At 44.6% G+C, this 19,100-nt stretch overlaps 1 protein-coding gene across 4 annotated transcripts in view; it reads right to left on the bottom strand.

Moving 5' to 3' along the window:
* DCC (DCC netrin 1 receptor) overlaps nucleotides 1–19,100 on the bottom strand; it is a 921,347-nt gene that overhangs the window by 234,115 nt on the left and 668,132 nt on the right. For all 4 annotated transcript variants that reach the window (XM_053408811.1, XM_053408815.1, XM_053408813.1 and 1 more), the window contains exons 8-9: nucleotides 14,456–14,612; nucleotides 1,724–1,878 (exon numbers count right to left, since the gene is read on the bottom strand). In XM_053408811.1, the coding sequence (XP_053264786.1) occupies nucleotides 1,724–1,878; nucleotides 14,456–14,612 (312 nt within the window). The remainder of the gene's footprint in view (nucleotides 1–1,723; nucleotides 1,879–14,455; nucleotides 14,613–19,100) is intronic.

Below are 19,100 nucleotides of genomic sequence, written 5' to 3'. Positions count from 1 at the left end.
TTGATAGAGTGGAGATTATTTTGTCGCAAGGGGTGGGGTGCCCCTCCCTGCCCAAAATTAACAGGGATTTAAACAAAAAGTTTCCAGGGTGTTGTGACTAGAGCCCATACATTGAAAGCACTATGATACCACTTTAAACAGCCATGGCTTCTCCCAAAGTATTCTTCCAGAGTGACTTAGCAATCAATCCATTTTCACAGCAAACTCTGGGAATTGTAGCTCTGTGAGGGGAAGGGGGCGTTTCTCCTAACGACTCTCAGCACCATGTTAAACGACAGCTCCCAAAATTCTTTGGGGGATACCATAACTGTTAAAGTGGTACCATAGTGCTTTAAATGTAGCATGCGAATGTTGTCAAGGATAGATGATGATAGATAGATAGATGGATGATAGATAGATAGATAGATAGATAGATAGATAGATAGATAGATAGATGATAGATAGATAGATAGATATAGATAGATAGATGATAGATAGATAGATGAGAGAGAGAGAGAGAGTTAGAGAGAGAGAGAGAGAGAGAAATAGAGAGAGAGAGATACAGATACAGATACAGCTATAGATAATAGATATAGATATAGATATAGATATAGATATAGATATAGATATAGATATAGATATAGATATAGATATAGATATATAGTGGGCCAAGCAATTGCAATCAGATGGTCCTTCCTCTGTCTTGGAGTCTCTGGAGGGGCAATAATGCAAAACCTCCTTTCTCTTCATCCCTACACTGCGGCTTTGTCAGGCGCAATGTGAGGCCAGTAAAGCTGCTCAAGGACTTTGTTACTTCTGCGTTCTTCATTGGACTGACCCAATTCACATGTCTCTTCTAGGCACGGTTGCTCTGAAGTGCGCAGAAGAGCTCCCATACCCCAAAACAGTTTTCCTATCCATTTCCATACAGATACACAATCTACCCCTGCATTGCTTTATACATTTTTCTATTGTGAAAGGAGGAAAGAAGAGGCACTTCTTTTTAATTCACAAAATCATCCATGCACATGGATCTCCCAATTCAAGTAACCCATTAGGAAAAAGTTTTCAGGTCTGCAATGATCAGCTACAGAAAGGAGAATGTGAGATGGGACTTGGAGAAACAACCCTTGCCAACCTGGTGCCCTCCAGATGTTTTGGACGACAGCTTTCATGTGTTGGCTGGAGCTGGTGGAAGTTGTAGACCAAAACACTTGAAGGGCACCAGGTTGCCAAAGGCTGATGAGAAGCATCATCTACACTGATGGCACACATTATGCAACCCATGTCTTTAAAATTTAACTGCAGCATCTGTTTAGCTCCTTGTGATAAGGAAAGGGCGATTGATGATCTTACTACACCTCACAACTTTCCCACATTGCTTCCTTACCAACATCCTATGAATTTTACCCCAGTGATTTTTAAAGAAAAGTTTCTGGCAAGTTGGTTGGCCCCCAACTTAAATCTTAGCCTTTCATTTAAAACCCCAAGACAAATGCCTGTTCTGCTCTAAATGAAACGCAACAAACATTATGAACACATGCAAATGAAATTAATGTATGCATTCCTTAAGACTAAGCTGGTCCAGAATCAGAGGAGGTGCAGCCACAGAAATCAATGGGAGAATTCTAATGCTGCCCATCCATGATGAGAAATCATTTCATAAACATTTGGAGTGTGCATATAAAGGTCAGCTGTAGAGATGTGAAAACACAAATGGCTGCCAACAAATAAGGATACTTACATTCGGGTTGTGTGGCCACCTTGATGGGCTGTGAGCTTTCTCCTGGCCCCCATTCGTTGTACGCTACCACTCGGAAGGTGTACGTCTCTTCTGGTTTCAGATTCCCCACGGTAAGCTGGAGCATCCCAGGCTGTGATGTGTTCAGAGCCCGCTCCCTAACCAGAAACAGCAGCACAAAGGGGGGGGGGACGTCAGGATGAAATACTTCCAGTCACATATTTCTAGTTGGATTCACAGAAGTGCTCGATAATGTGAAAACGATGAGGCTGAATAAGCAGCAAACAGCTTAATGAATATAATGTTGTTTTGAAGAAACTGTGGATGGCCGGTTGCTGTTATTTTATTTTACTTACCCATTCTGCAATGTACCGTATTTTTCGCTCCATAAGGCGCACCTGACCATAAGGCACACCTACTTTTTTTGGGGGGCGGGGAATTCAAGAAAAAAAATATGTGGTTCTTGGGGGCTTTTGCGGGAGGTGGGGGAAGTGAGAGAGCCTCGCTCTGTCCCTTCCCCCACCTTCCGCAAAAGCCAGGGATAGCCGCACAAAGTCTCCCCAGGTGTCCTGCGGAGGCTTCGCGGGCTACCCCAGAGCTGCTCGACCCAAAGAGCAGGTCGGGGAGCAGCGGAAAGGCTGCGCACAGCCTTCCCGCTGCTCCCCGGGGCTGGCAGTGGGGGAAGCGCGGTTTCCCCCTACCACCAGCCCCACAGACCTGCTCTTTGGGGAAAGCCACTGCCAGCAGGTCAGGAGCAGCGGAGAGGCTGCACGCAACCTTCCTGCTGCTCCCAGAGCTCGTCGGGGCTGGCGAGGGAAGCCCGGGTTCCCCCCCAGCCCCAGGGACCACACATTCGCTCCATAAGATGCACAGACATTTCCCCTTAGATTTTAAGAGGAAAAAAGTGTGTCTTATGGAGCAAAAAATACGGCAAGTCATACTGGGGAGAACAAGCATGGCCAGAGGAGAGGTTCAGAGCCAGGCAGAGAGGCTCAGAGGGTCCAGTTCATCCCATTGTCCTGAGGTTGCCTATCCTTGATTTAAATTAAGCCTCTCCAGCTGCAAACAGTGGCTGGCAAGCCCATCCATCTCAATAGCCTTCTGACTTTGATCCACCTGCATTCCTCTTCCTGGACTAGATCCTGAACGTGCCTGGAGAGGCTTCTTTTAAATTAGAATAAATAAATAACCTCTATCTTTTCATCTGCAAGTTGAGTCAACCCACCCACTCCCCTGAAATTTCTTACAAATTTGCCCACCTAGCAAGAAAAGAACAACATAGATTCCCTCACTACTAAGTCAGACCATTAGCTGATATTGTCTCCTCTGACTTGCAGCTGCTGTCAGGAGTGATTTTCAGTGGTGAAGGAGTTAACCCTTTCCCCACATGTCCCTTCAGTGGATGTTGTTGGTTAAAAACAAAGAGCCCCAAGGAAATAAGGATTTAATATTCTTTCATGGAATAGACCACCGATTACTGGCCTGGGACTAGCTCATCTTTCATTTTGGGTGGGGAGAAACGGGTAATTTTCTTTGTTCACCCCCATCTTTCACGACCTTTCTTTAGCATGCTGTTTGAGGGCTTTTGTGGCATAAACAACATTAAATAAGAAATGTAGCATAGCAAAAAGATCAAATGTTTCAAATTTGCCTGAGGAGAGAAAGGGTAATGGTCTCAGAGCTCTAGCCATCACAGAGTATTAAATAACAGATCCAGATGGGCATCTTCAAAAGCAAAGGGGGTCAGTTTTCAATACTAATTCTCCTAATCCACAGCCCTCTTTGTTCAACACAGTTCCCATGGACCTGAAACAGGAAAACTCCAAATCTGATGTTAATAAAGCACCAAATCAAAACTGGCTTCATTTCTTTGACCATTATCCTATGTGCCTACTAAAAAATGTGTTCTCTGTGGAGGATTTTGGTTATCAAATAATGCTGCTTTAGACAGTCTAAGTGATTTTGCTGTAGCGCAGAGCCAGTGAATGGGGCTTATTTAGCCACTGCTGGCTCCAAATGGAGCATAGGAAACTGCCTTAAACTAAGTCAGACCAATGGTCCATCTGCCTCAGTACTGCCCACACTGGCTGGCAGCAGCTTTCCTGGGTTTCAGAAATGAGGACACTCCTAGCTCTGTTGGGAGGTGGCAGGGATTGAACCTTGGACCTTATGCATGGAAAGCAGAGACTCTGCCACTGAACTATGGCCATTCCTCTGATAACATCTGCAGCAGCTGGTCCTATGAGACTAGAACAGGCATAGGCAAACTCTGGCCCTCCAGATGTTTGGGACTACAATTCCCATGATCCCTGACCACTGGTCCTGTTAGCTATGGCTGATGCGAATTGTAGTCCCAAATGTCTGGAGGGCTGGAGTTTGCCTATGCCTGGACTAGAACTTTCAGGCGGCAGGATCAGGGGAAAGTCACAACCCAAAGATGCAATAGCACACCAGACCTCTGAAACATCCTGTTGCTCAGCCAAAGTTCAACTGAAACAGGAAGTTCCTCTTCGATTCCTTCCTGTTCTGGAGGATCTAATGGTCAACCTGAGTAGGCAGAGTGAGTCCAGAACTTGAAGTTATTTCACTGAGAAACTGCCACCTGCAGTTCAAATGTTGACCACCTAGGAAAGCTGCACACAGATCCAACTGGTCATAGAATTGGAAGTGACCGCAGGTGTTATCTAGTTCAACCTGCTGCAATGCAGGAATCTTTTGCACAACTTGGGACATTGAGATTAAGAGTGTCATGCTCTACATTGCTGCCCCATCTTCCTTCTGGCATTCTTCTATGGGTAGAGCATACTATGGTATAGACTTAATGGGAGTTACTGTGCCACAGAAGAGGAAAATGCAATAGTTAGCCTTTGAGAACCTTTCAAAATTCTGGTGACACACACGAACAGGGGTTTTGGTATAAAAATTAATAACGAAGCTATATTTGAAAACAAGACAGCATCTAGGAGCTCTTGAGAAGCAATTCATTAAAACACACACAGAGAGAATTGCTCTGAAATGCTGAAATGTAAAATAAAAGGTAGTTTCAAATATGACTCATTTACTTACAAAACATGGAACCCTCCCAGGGTAATTTGCTGAAATGAACGTAGAGTGACTTATAAGTGCACTGGGGTGTCAAAAATGTAATTGCAGCATTTTTGCACACTTGGTAGGTGGGCTGCCAGTACTTCTACAATCTATTAAACACCTAATTAGTTGCTTCAAGGTGGAAGAATCATGATAATGTCTCTGACTGCACAGTACTTAATACTATGAAAACGGACCAAAGGTTGGCCAAGGTCCTTTCTCACCTGTTGCTTCAGACTACCTGGACAAAAATTAATAACAATAAAAGTATGTAAATTACTATAAAATCAAAGAAGTGTAGGGCTGGAAAAGACCCCAAGGGTCATCTAGGCAGGAATAATAGCCATTATGGGGTTTCCCTGAGCACTTTGGCTCTCCAAATGTTGCAGCTCCCATCTGGCCCAGTAAGTATGGTCAGTGGCCAGGCATGATGGGAGTTGTAGCTCAACATCATCTGGAGGGTGAAAGATTCCCAACATCTGCTATAGGGAGATGAACCCTGATGCACACACAATCTAAGGCACACTGGCTTCCACAAGGACAGGAAATGTGAACATGTGACCTATGTAACCTTTCCCTAAAAAGAGGGTGGGGGTGGAGAGACAATTGGTACTAAAAATGGTTATTTCCATGATTCACTCATATACATGCATACCTACTTCAAATTACATACATGAAAGGTTGGAGAGGGATTTCATCTTTGGTAAACTGCTCTCTGAAATGCCTCTCCTGACACCCCATTAAATGCAACATCAGATGGCTGGAGTTGAGGTGAGCTGTGTGGGGAGAAGCTTGGGTGAGTTGTGAGAAGGGGAGGGGTTGGCATGAGCTGTTAGGGGAGGGGCTTGGGTGAGCTGTTAGGGGAGGAGCTTGGGTGAGCTGTGAGGAGAAGGGGAGGGGCTTGGGTGAGCTGTGAGAAGGGGAGGGGCTTGGGTGAACTGTTGGGGAGGAGCTTGGGTGAGTTGTGAGAAGGGGAGGAGCTTGGGTGAGTTGTGAGAAGGGGAGGGGCTTGGGTGAGCTGTGAGGGGAGGAGCTTGGGTGAGCTGTGAGAAGGGGAGGGGTTTGGCATGAGCTGGGAGAGGAGGGGCTTGGGGTAAGCTCTGAAAAGGGGAGGGGCTTGAAATGAACTGGGAGGGAAGGGGATTTGGGCAGGCTGGGAGGGGAAGGGCATTGTCTGAGCTGCGAGGGAATATGTGAGGTTTGCGTGAGGTGTAAAGGGAGGAGGGGTTGGCTATGTGTGGCAACTCTGTAATCAAGTCAGTAAGCATTTGCCTTTGCTTTTCCAATTCCTTCCTTTTCTATATTTTTAAGACCTTTGCTCTCCCCTTGATTTTGTGGTCTCCTTACTACCTCAGTCAAAATTTTACTAGAAACTCCTTATAGCAGGGACCTGCTCTTTGGGGTGATATGTTACCCTGTTAAGTAACACAAATGGACAGTCCTAGGGTTTAGTCTACTTCAGGTCTGTCCCATTTCTGCATTGATCTGCAATGGACAAAAATGGCATTCAAATAGTATTTAAATACACATTTTTGAATGCAGTTTCTCTTACAGTATTGATTTCTAAGCCTACTTTTAAAAGCATCTTGAGACATTTTGAATGGAAAAACCCATCACAACATTCGGAGGAGTATGAAATCTGACCGTTGGCTCTGGATTCTCACCAATCAGCAAGCAGGTGCAGATCAGGGTCCGTTCATATCAGAATTCCCAAAGATAAAAATTCCTCACGCATGCCTAAATAGCCCCTGTGATTCATGCTACTGTACATGTAGCAAAGAGGAAGCTGAGGGTTTGTTTCACTATGCATTCAATTGCTATCTTGCAGAACAGGCTTGTAGTAAACATCTTTCCCCATCGTCCTAAAGGTCACATTCATTGGTCAATTTACAGGAAATGTATTACCTATTCACCAGTGCAGATAATAGGGTGATGGAACAAAGAGTTGATTTGTTTGTAATGGCTACCAGTTGGATTCATGTGACTGATTTGCTCTTTGGGCACAGTAACTTGTATCCACCAAAAGACTATTTTGCAATCTTGGAGACAATTGGGAAAGAGCCAGCATAGTGGTTAGAGTAGAGGGTGATGACCTGGGAGACCAGGGTTCAAAACCCCACTCAGTCATGAAGCTCACTGGGTAATTTTGGGCCAGTCAGTCTCCAAGCTCAGAACAGATTTTCAGCAAGTCCAGAATTGGCTATTCTGATTTGTGGGACCTTTTTCGTGTGAATCATGTGCTCTATCATCAAGCTAGTGTCTTCCTTCCACCTAGCACAGCAATAAAAAAGCAGACTTTAAAGGAAAGTGCACCCACCATTTACATCTGCTAAGCTTCTCAACTGAGAATCATCTGGGAAACCTTTGAGGAATCTCAGGATGCCCCAGAACATCTAACTCAGCTTTCCCCAACCAGGTGCCCTACAGATGTTGTGGACTACAAAACAGCTGCGCTGGTGGGTCTGAAACAGACTGGCAAAGGCTGGTCAAACCTTTGAGTGTGATGTCACAGGACGGTTACAATATAAAGACATGCATTAGCTGAAGATGTGCTGCAGAACGGTTCTATATGCAGTTCTGGCATTACGAGAACTGTCAATTGTCAAGCAAAATTACTGTTATTCTCCAACACCAGGAATCGTTCAGGACTGCGGAGTTACAGTAATTTGTCTGACAATTTCTGTGCATGCCTCAGGTTAATGTCAGATCTGCTGTTATTGTAAAGAGAAAAATAGCTCTTTTGTAAAAATAATGTATAAACAATAAATGACTCAGTGTTCTACCCGAGCACTTAAAGGAAACTACATTTATTTTGTTCACACACTGGAAGCCTAAAAGTTCACAGGACCGGAGGCAGTTCTCGCCACAATGGAAGTTTTAAAATGGGTTTTCTTTTTCTTTCTTTTTAAAATTAAAAGTGGCATTTTAAGCCCAGTGCCATCCCACCGGCAAAAATAGATGATATTCTTTACAGTAGCAGACTTGGTAAGGGGCAAACACTATTTTTCAATGGGCCTCTATCTTCTGTTTCATGACAGTCACTACCTCTGTGTGTGTGCGTGTATGTGCACATGTGTGCAAAGCAAGGGTATGCATGAGCAAATTGACACAACTTGTTGCTAGAGGCAGAACTAGATGTTATGCTTGACACAGGGATCTTGGTGGCCCCCTTTTTATGATGATTTCCCTCCAAACTAAAAAACTTGCTGTACTAGAAGTTCTGTTGCAAGCCAAACCAGAACTTGTTTCACCTCTTATGGGGGAGTCTGTTCCCTAAACTTCCAAACTTGTTGATCCTCCAAATCATTGCCTTCTCATTGCTTCCCCAGTCCTAAACTTTCTGCTTCCCATCTGCTTCCTTTGTTTGTAGCGCTGAGAGGGAACAAAGGGTGGCATCCTCGCCCCTGCCCCTTTTGACATCTGGCATGCTGCTACAGCTGCAAGCCATACACTAGGGACACTGTGTGTTCCTAACCAGCACTGTTTGACAGGCAGGGAAGAATTGTCTTCCCTGCAGCCAATTGAGGCTTACTGTTAGGATGAAATCAACAAGTTGGAATTGCATAGTCTGAAGGGTCCCGACTCCCATCTATTCCAACCTGATGCCGGTGCAGAACAACTGTTGCTAGAGGATCTCTACATGCTTATCCAGGCTCTGCTTAATGCCACCCAACAATGAGGAGGCCACCATCTTCTGAGGCAATCTGTTCCACTGGTGTGCATCCCTATCTCCCCATGGGACCCCTTACAGTGGAAGTCCTTTGCAATGGATTTTGTTAGCATAGAGAAGGAGGATAACAGGGAGGGTGTTGCCTGATGCCCAAAAGTTAAGAAATACCTATTTGTTTTCCTGGGCATTTGTGTGACATGAATGCCTGGCTTTTAGCGCCTATTAGGTGTTCATTTTTGTGTTGGATGGATGGTGGATTTTTTTCTTTTTCATGTTTCTGGGTAATGTTTCTAAAATAAAGACCGCAGTATATCTGTATAGTTTTAATGGTTATTTGATTGTATTGTGGTGCAGCGGAGAGCTCCAGATTTGGCTGACCGTCCCAATCAAACACTCAAAGAGAAAGGCAGAATGGGGGGAGCTTTTAAAGTATTTAATTTGAATGCTTGAAATCCCAAGGGGCAAGCTGATGGGGGGGGGCAAGTGACAAACATCTCTTATGCATTTTAGAGCCTCAACATCCAACCTGCTTTACTTGCATGTTGTCAACATATGTAACCATGCTAAAAACAAGACTTTCTACCTCCTCCTGCAGTGCTTCAGAGTGAAGGTAATCTCTGACTGCTCAGCTCCAGTTTACCAAAGATGTCATCAACATTTCTAATCCTCCCATTTAGGCTGCACTGCATCTTCGTGTTTCTATGGTACAGCAATTTCAAGGACCCACAAATAACACCATCTTGCCTCCAGGACCAGTTCCAGAAATGCCAACTTTAATTAAAATGTAGTTGTTGGGAGAAAATACATGCATTTCACACTTTGATGACAAAAAAAGCAAAGCAAAATAAAAACCACTTTGGGCATTGTGTACTTTCCAAAGTCAAAACAATTCCCCCCCCCCTTCCAGTAGCACCTTAAAGACCAACTAAGTTAGTTCTTGGTATGAGCTTTCGTGTGCATGCACACTTCTTCAGATACTGTGCATGCACACGAAAGCTCATACCAAGAACTAACTTAATTGGTCTTTAAGGTGCTACTGGAAGGAAATTTTTTGTTTTGTTTTGACTATGGCAGACCAACACAGCTACCTATCGGTAACTGGAACTACTTTCCAAAGGTTTTGCTGAGGAAAAGAAGCTTCAGTGCCCCCACTCCAGTGATAAGGGGATATATGTAATAGCAAGAGCAACTGAGATATAGAGAAATATGACTACATAGCAATGATTAGCTATCATCACAACAACTTTGTCACGGCTAAAATGGCCGCAGTTTCTTTAATGCGAATAAAGCTGGGTCAGCATGACTCAGCGGTCTGCACCAAGTTGTATATATAGAGTGAGAAATGTTAGTTTGGTTCCTGGTGTTTGGGTTGGTTGGTTGGTTGGTGCGTGCTGGTGTGTATAGTTATTCAGTTGTGTTTTGCACAAAGACTTTTAAGAATAAAACTCTGCAAGGATATTCTCGTGGATTCTTTTTGTGCCAACAAGGAGACTGAGGAGACGAAGGGAGGTCAGAACCCTTTCCTTCTTTTTTGCTTTTTACAAACACTGACAGGTTATGGGCCCAGTGTTTCTGAGCATGTGCAGAGTGCAAAATGACTGACGGCATCTCAGCAGGGAGCTGGTGAGTCCTGGTGGTGTACGGAGCCAGTGGCTGTGCGTTGGAGCAGTTGGTGGCAAGCTGTAACTGTCTGCAGTGACGCTGGAGCGGCTAGGATCTGAGGATCAAGAAAGCACTCAGCGTCGGCTACTGGAACAGTTTGAACTGCTAGAGGACCACAGTAGGCGACTCACAGAGCGGCTACACCAGTTGCAGGGCCAGGCGGGACCTGAGGGTCAACAGAGGCAGCAGCTAGAAGCCGGTGAGTGCCAGCCAGGACCATCCAGTCAGACTCTAAAGAGAGAGTCAGGAGAGATTGCTGGAGACCCCACAGAAGGGGCTCAGCAAGCACCAGCAGAGATGGCAGATTTCCAGTCTTCCCAAGTCGTAAATATTGGGGGAGGCATCTTTTGTGCCGACAAGGAGACTGAGGAGACAAAGGGAGGTCAGAACCCTTTCCTTCTTTTTTGCTTTTTACAAACACTGACAAACTTTGTGAAGTAGGCTAGGCTGAGGCAAAGTGACTGGCTCAAGAGCAGGCAGTGAGCTTCATGGCTGAATAGGGGTTTGTACTCAAGCTCTAATCCAGAACTCTAACTGCATATGATGATGCATGATGAAAACATTAACACCTACTCTGAAAGTTATCCTGCAAAATTACGCAGTTAAAAAGCTGGGGTTTAGGAGTCCATGACCAGAAGGAGGAGGAATACCAGGAGGAATGGAAGAAATTTAAAGACTATTTAGCTAAATATGTTAAGATAACTTAAATAGAATTACTTAGAAGTATCAGATTGGCCTAGGATTTAAATAGGGGATGTTATAGAACAATATGTTTAAAGTTAAAATGAAAAGAAAGAAAGAGGTTAATTGACTAAGTAAATTTTAGGTGAAATTCGGAAAACTGCTACAATGGTATATATGGAAATTCAGCCAGGGGGATTTGAGGAAGTCACCAAAAAATGTTAACAAAAATGGAATTATTACAGTTAGGATTTATGTTTACTTGTTTGTTTGTTTTTCTTTTTGATGTTTTCTTTTATATGTTTGTCATAAATTTGGAAAACCAATTAAAGATATTGGGGGGAAAAGCTGGGGTTTAGGTACAATTAAATAACAAAACACCAGTACTCAAAACTGGAGCCTCTTATTTCAACATTGGAGAGGGATACGGTTGCTGTACTAAAGTAGGCACAAATACTAGAGCTAAAAGTTGCAGGGAACATCAAGGAATGTGCAGGGGAAGGGCAAGCTGAATAGTTCAGGCGAGAAAAGGAGAGGATGCAGAAATGAATGAGAAAGAAGTTGCTGGCATCGGAGAAGTGCAAGATGACTTGGGGGGAATCGTAGATTAAGGTATACCTCTACCCCCGCGGTAGACGCTCCCAGTGCGGGTGGTGCTGTGGGTTAAACCACAGAGCCTAGGACTTGCCGTCAGAAGGTCAGCGGTTCAAATCCCCACAATGGGGTGAGCTCCTGTTGCTTTGTCCCTGCTCCTGCCAACCTAGCAGTTTGAAAGCACGTCCAAGTGGAAGTAGATAAATAGGTACTGCTCCGGCGGGAAGGTAAACGGCGTTTCCGTGCGCTGCTCTGTTTCGCCAGAAGCGGCTTAGTCATGCTGGCCACATGACCCGGAAGCTGTACGCCGGCTCCCTCGGCCAGTAAAGCGAGATGAGCGCCGCAACCCCAGAGTCGGCCACGACTGGACCTAATGGTCAGGGGTCCCCTTTACCCTTTACCTACCCCCGCCATCACCCTCTATTTCTTACTGTGCCACTGTCATAGTGCTACATCACAACTGTGGAAGTGCAGTGACATACAACCAAACATGTGTAACTACTTTTCCTACAGCCACACACCCTAGCATCGTCCCACCATTATTTCCTTCCTTTCCCATCTTACAGAAAGTTATGACTAACTCCAGTCAGTGAGTTTCCAGTATGGAAATAAAATTGAATACAGGAAACATGATGGCGGAGGAGTTACTCTTGATTTAACTGGGGGTCAAAAGTTATATCCTACACACGACCCGAATGATCTCCAGCCGGCATTTGACCTCTCCACTATCTTTCTGGCCTCCGTCACCAATCTGCAAGCTCCCATTTCCTCCCGCCAGCAAGCACCAGAATCCCATCAGTGTCAGCCCCATACACCCCACCACTACCATTTCCCCACAGCCAGTCACCCAAATGCTGGCATCTGAACTGCTACCTTCAGCCATCATACATTTCCTACCTCAACCATCTTCCACTATCTTCCACTATCCAATCACAGCAGCGCAAGTGCCAAACCCCGCCTCCACCCCATAACTACAGGCCGCAAAGACTGTCAATCCTTTCCTCCCTTTCCTTTCTCCCCTCTTAAATGCGGAGGAAAGAGCATCACGTGGCACCACATCTAAAAAGCAGCCAGAAATAAAAATCCCTTCTTCGAGGGGGGGGGGAAATGCCAGGCACTCATGCTCTTAAAATCACCTTAAGGATGCCATCATTTCAACAGGAGACAAAGTGGAAACTGAGGCAGAGCTACAGATGAGCTCCTTCTGTATTTAGTTGCATCAGTTGGTTCTTCTAATGTTGTAATCCAGGGATGTCCAACAGGTCAACTGCGATCAACAGGTTGACCTCCAGTTGTTAGAAGTTGATCGCAGTTGATCACAGGCTCATTTCATCCACGGGTGAAAAGGAGCATTTGGCTCCACCCTCCCTCTTTCCTTTATCCATGAATGATTTCAAGAAGGGAAGACGGAGTTTCTGCTGGCAGGTTGACTTATTGTTTATAGACTTTTGTTGTTGCCCTCCCAAAAGCAGCAAAAGTATTTGCTGTGTCCCCCTAAGAAAAGCTTCACAAGTTTGACTTACCCATGTCAAAAAAAGTTCAGCAGGTTTGACTTGCTCCCCCTAAAAAAACCTTGACAATTTAGACTTGCCTCCCTACAAAAGATCCAACAACTTTGACCTGCACCCCTAAAAAAGGTCAACAACTTAAACTTGGCTCTGTAAAAAAAAGCTCAGCAACTTTGACCTGCACCCCTAAAAAATGGGGAGATCACTTCCAGTTTTTTATTTTGTGAGTAGATCGCAGTCTCTTGGGAGTTGGACGTCTTTGTTGTAATCAATAACTATTGTAACCCATAAAACAATTGTCTTCATTAGCAGAAAGGGTGTGATTCAGTTGGGAGTATGGGGAACAATATCGCTGCTGGGCTGGCTTACTAATTATGATAATTATACATGAGTTTCATAGTTTGTGTGGCCATCTGTCGTGAATGCTTTAGTTGAGATTCCTGCATTGCAGTGGGTGGGCTAGATGCCCCTTGGGATCCAACTTTACAATTATATTATTTCCTGGGGTTTGGTGGTACAGGTCTGGGTGTTTTTCTGCAGGAATCTATAAGTGAAAGGTCATCTGTGGGACAAGGTGCGGTTTATTTGTAGTTCGTTGAATGACCCATGGCTATGTTCAAACCAGGCTAATATCTCCTCTTACGCTGGTTCAATAAAAGAACTTTACAATGAATTATCACTCTTACTCCCCTTGATACTATATTGATACTAGCATGTATTTGCTTTGTTTTGAGGAGGCTTAAGTCTTTTTATTAAGGCAATACTTTTAGAAGACTTCTGAAAGCAGCCCTGTTTAGGGAAGTTTTAAATGTTTGATGTTTTATCGTGTTTTTAATATTCTGTTGGGAATCGCCCAAAGTGGCTTGGGAAACCCAGTCAGATGAGCAGGGTTTAAATAATACATCACTATCATCATCATCATCATCATCATCATCATCATCAGTATGCTATCTACTTGAATATTTGACTAGCAGGTTGGGCGATCTGATTCAGTATAAAGCTGTTTGATATGTTCATGACTAGGAAAAGCAAAACAAATCTCGCAACAATATGAAGATCTTAATTTGTGCAGGTTGCAGAATTTAGATCCTTCTAGGAGCAGAATTGTGGGACGCGGGTGGCGCTGTGGGTAAAAGCCTCAGCGCCTAGGGCTTGCCGATCGAAAGGTCGGCGGTTCGAATCCCCGCGGTGGGGTGCGCTCCCGTTGCTCGGTCCCAGCGCCTGCCAACCTAGCAGTTCGAAAGCACCCCCGGGTGCAAGTAGATAAATAGGGACCGCTTTCTAGCAGGAAGGTAAACGGCATTTCCGTGTGCGGCTCTGGCTCGCCAGAGCAGCGATGTCACGCTGGCCACGTGACCCGGAAGTGTCTTCGGACAGCGCTGGCCCCCGGCCTCTTGAGTGAGATGGGCGCACAACCCCAGAGTCTGGCAAGACTGGCCCGTACGGGCAGGGGTACCTTTACCTTTAGGAGCAGAATTCTTCAGGATACACAGGCATAAGCTATCCATGTTGGTGTCCAGCATTTAGACCTACCTGTTGACGCTTTCTCTGGAGAAGTAGACTGCATATGTCTGAATGTTCCCTTTTGCCTCCGCAGGTGGGCGCCAGCTGAGACGGACAAATCGACTGGAGACCAAAACAGGGACCACATCTCGGGGAGCAGAGGGTAGGATACTGGAACTTGGGATAGCTAAAGAAGGGGAAGGAGAGGAATCCGTCAGAGAGGTTGGTGGTGCAGGGGTTTCGGGGCTAGTGGGAAGAATTGTAGTAGGCACAACTAACATTTTTGAAAACAAAAGGACCAAGTGGATCAGGTGTGATTCAGATGAATGGAGGAACAAAAAGAGAGAAGAAAAAGAGAACTAACAGTAAAACCACTCTTTAAAATTCAGTTCCTTTCTTTTATAAATAAAAAAGAAAAACATCAAGAAGACATAATTTTGTAACAGAAACACCAAACACCTTGGCTTCTCCAGCTTAAGGGTGTTGTCCTAAGCAGGGAGTCCCACTAAATTCAATGGGGCTTTCTCTCAGGTAAGTGGGGCTAGGATTACAGTTTAAGCTACCCCCTTTTTCACGGAGCTCACATTCCTACAGAGAGTTAAGCAAAATTATTAACTGGGCTTCAGTAACACTGGCTGTGCACACATTACTGGCTTAAAACACTAGATTGCTCTTTTTCTCAATTAGGATCATAGCTAGTTTGGGGGAAGATGCATCAAAATACAGTATTTCATAAGAAACAACAGGATGGATATGGACTGCAGCATGCTCACATGTGTACGCTGCGTCCCAAACCAGGGGTGGGAATGCACTGCATGCCAAGTAAGCAGGAGTGTGTACACAACCTCTGTGCTGGATTTTGACCAGAATCTAAGATCAGGGACATGGTTAGGAGGTAGCTCAAGGGGTCTGAGGCCAGGGTCTTTTGCAGTGAGCCATTGATCTCCTTCCAATTTCCCCACTTTCTTTAAATAAAACAAAATCTTACTTTATTTATGCTTATAGGGCAGCTGTGTACACTGGAATGCACAGTGCTGATGGGATCTCAGTCACCCACCATTTTGATTTCCCAACGACAACTATGGATTTAAATCTGCATGTGCAAACATTATGCAAATTTGTGCCATGGGCTTGTGCCTTGAGTCCTTAAGTGTCTAGAAACATCTGTTTTCAATAGACTGTCTTCTGCAACACACAATGATACACGTGGAATACCAAATACTGGATTCCTGAGAAAACTAGGATTATTAGGGATACAAACCTAGAAATTTCTCAGGTCATCCTCAGGTCTCCCTGATGCCACCATTAATAATGAATATGTCAAAGGCCCAATGAAGGTAGTCGTTGCAATTTTGTACAACCATGAACTTGTACCAGCAAGCCACAGAATATAAGCTTAACACAATACGGAATGCAACCACAATGCAAAGAGACAAGAATTAAAATCAGAACTTGCAAACAAATGATTAAGACATTAGAAAGTTTAAATTGAGAATCAGTCTTAAGGTACCAGATGAAGGATTTTTGTACAGCTGCACCAAATGTGCAGACACTAAAGACCTGGACACCCTCAACTTCACAGGGGATGGATAGTTCAGAAAATGAGGGGATGAGGATTCAACAGAAGCATTCAACAACGAATCCCCTGCTGACACAATCACACAGGCAGAGGTTACTCTCTGATGTTAAAGAACTACAAGAGACTTGCCAAAGGTCAGAGGTGGGGAAGCTTTTGTGTCCCAATGGCTACATTCTTGGAGAAGCTTTTGGAGGCCACACACCAATGGTGGAAAAAGCAAGGTGCAAACCTGGGAGGAACAATGGATGTGACAGAATGCTACACTGCAGCCATAGAACATCAAAAGTCTTCTATGCACAGACATATCTATCCAGGCAACCAATAGGTACCATCACTGTTCAGGACACATTCCAACCTAATAAAAGCACTTCAGCAAGGCTTCTGAGGGGTATAGTCCCAAGAGCCACACAGAAAGGTCTTAAGGGCCACATTTGTTCCCCATTTCTGAGGTTCCCCATCCCTGCCATAGGCGATCAAATCTACTGCTACAAAAATTTCAATCATTGCTCTGGCAGGGCATACTGATACCTGACCTATGTGGGGTCTTCCCAGACTTGGGTTGGCTGTGCCACAAGGGCAGGCAGTTGAGGAGCTGACCTTTTAAATGTTCCTACAGTGCCCTGGAGTGATACTACATTAGACAGTGTGGGAATGTGAAAATGGTGGATGGACGCAAGCTCATCTTCTACAGATCGCAGCAATGCTGCTGTTACTGCTTCTCATCATAACCAATAAACTAGCCAGCTTGGAGGGTCTACCAGTGTCAAAGGTGGCCCTCTTGCCGTACGTTAGTGGCAGAGCATCTCTTCTGCATGCAGAAGTTTCCAGATTCAATCATTGGCATTTTCAGGTAGGGCTGGGCTTGGGAAAGAGCTCTGTTTGGAAACCTGGAGAGCTGCTGCCAGTCTGGACCAACGGTCTGACTCAGTATAAGGCAGCTTTCTGTGTTCCTACTGTGCAAGGGCACTTTGCCAGCAGGGACCCCACATCTCATGCTGATGTTGGTGTGAATCCAGTTTCCTTTGGATTCAAAATCCAGCTTACACCCTTGGCGATGCCCTTTCTGATGTATACCTGAGCAACAGCTAAATCAGCTCAAGCAAACTGCATCAGTAGCAATGTGATGCCTTGCTTAACTCACCAACCAGCCAACAACACGCTTTACTATGCAGCTGTCTGCATGTATTGAAATAAGTCCACTGAGCTCAGTTGAGCTTATTACCAGGTAAGCTTGTGAAAGATTGCAGCCTTAAATAAAAGGATTTAAACTGGCTCTTTTGGAATCAGGCTGAAATTCTATTGGCTGTTCTAAGTGCTCCAGATATCAGTAATGAACCTGAGTTCAGAAGCCATTTCATGCATCTCCACCCCCTATCCTCTTGCAATTCTGCAAACAGTGATGTGCTTACAACATAACATTTTTTGTTATTGCTGGTGAAGGGAAAGCCCATACCTCTTTCACCTTTGCAAGCTGCTAGCAGGATGGCAGTGAATAGTAAACATGTTATTTACACTCAGAGTACAATGCAAAAAGAGACAAGTACAGCAACAGCCATTTTTTTTATATTTCTCAATAGGTCCCTTCTAAATCAATGAAAGTTTTTACAAGCATGCTCAGTCATTTCATTCCTTTTCCTTTTTTTCTAATCCAGGGGTATTTGCCTTTCACAATAGACTGTACTAATCTGCAGACAATGGGCACTCCCTTAACGCTTTGTCCTTGCACCGTCATTTAAACATGTGCCAGAATACTTTTGCCCAGGAATTAATGGCTGAACAAGGTGGAAATGAATCTAACAGCCAGGTCCATTACTGTTAATTATCTCTACAGCCATTTCCAATGTGCAAAGCACTTTACAGCTTACAGCTCATTTATCCTCACAGGGATCTTGCAAGACTTGCCCAAGCCCACACAGCTACCTTTGTCAGTCAACAAGGATCGAAACCAGAGTCGCTCCATTTCTGTACCCAGTCTTAGGATACTAGCCTTGTGCCAAATATTTCTCCTGAATCCCCCCCCCATTCTCCATCAATTAATGAGAAAAAAATGCATCTGAAAATTAACAAAAGAGGCAAAATGGCGGGGTTTGATGCACTTGCCTCATTTTTTAAGTGCTGAAGGAGGAATTTGTGAAATGTTCTTTTGTTCAATCTACAAATCATCTGGCATGGAGGGGAAAGGGAGACATGGAAGTTGCCAAATATCAACCACTGAGATGAGTTCCATGGCTGGTGCCATTTGCAGATTCAGAGGCAAGTCTCAGGATGCCCCTTTGCCTAAGTCTTAATCAAACCCTCAAAGAGTCCTGGAAATGGTACTTTGGAGAAGGAGCTAAGGATGAGGTTGGACATGGGTGGAACATAGGAAGCTGCCTCGCATTGGGGTTAGACCATGAAGCCCTGAAGCCCTGGATAGTCATTGGCAATCAATACAGGCAATAGATGGACCAGTGGGCAGACTCAGTTCAAAGTGGCTCTTTACATCGCTTTCTGCTGCTCCAGAGGGATTCCCAGAAGGGACATTAGGAAGAACATTCAGTGAAAGCTGTTTAATAGTTTGGACTCCCTTGGAAGATGGTGAGCTTTCTTTCTCTGGAGTATTTTAAGCGGTGGTTGGGTGGTCATCTGTCAGCAATTCTTTAGCTGTGATTCATGTATTGCAGTGGGTTGGATGAGATGACTATGGCAGCCCCGTTCCAACTCTCTACAATTCTATGATTCCTATGCTCTGAAGTTCATTGACCATTCCAGGACCATTCCAGGACAGCCAGAGGTAGATAACTGATTCTTTCTGTTTTGTTTTGTTTTGTTTTCTTTACAAACCCAGAAAGTGCAGAAGAGCTAAATTGAGCCATTCTGACTCGGATTAGATCTCTTGACTGATCTAATCTGCCAGTACAAGAACAGAACAGCCAACAGCAAGTATACAAACACACAATGGCAGCAGAGAAGAGTGTCTCATCAGGTCATAATAGGGGCATTGCTGCCTCTCATAAGGCCTGTTATTAGAGGATAAGGGGACCTATATATTCCTAATAAGCCATTAGTGCTGCTAAGAGAGCATTGTAATAACAGACATCTGGCCTTTTGCTCAGA

The sequence above is a fragment of the Podarcis raffonei genome, chromosome 11 (genome assembly GCF_027172205.1).
Source record: "Podarcis raffonei isolate rPodRaf1 chromosome 11, rPodRaf1.pri, whole genome shotgun sequence".
NCBI classification, from domain to species: domain Eukaryota; kingdom Metazoa; phylum Chordata; class Lepidosauria; order Squamata; family Lacertidae; genus Podarcis; species Podarcis raffonei.
The sequence above is the reverse complement of the archived record's forward strand: the minus strand, read 5'-3'. Positions and strand labels throughout refer to the sequence as shown.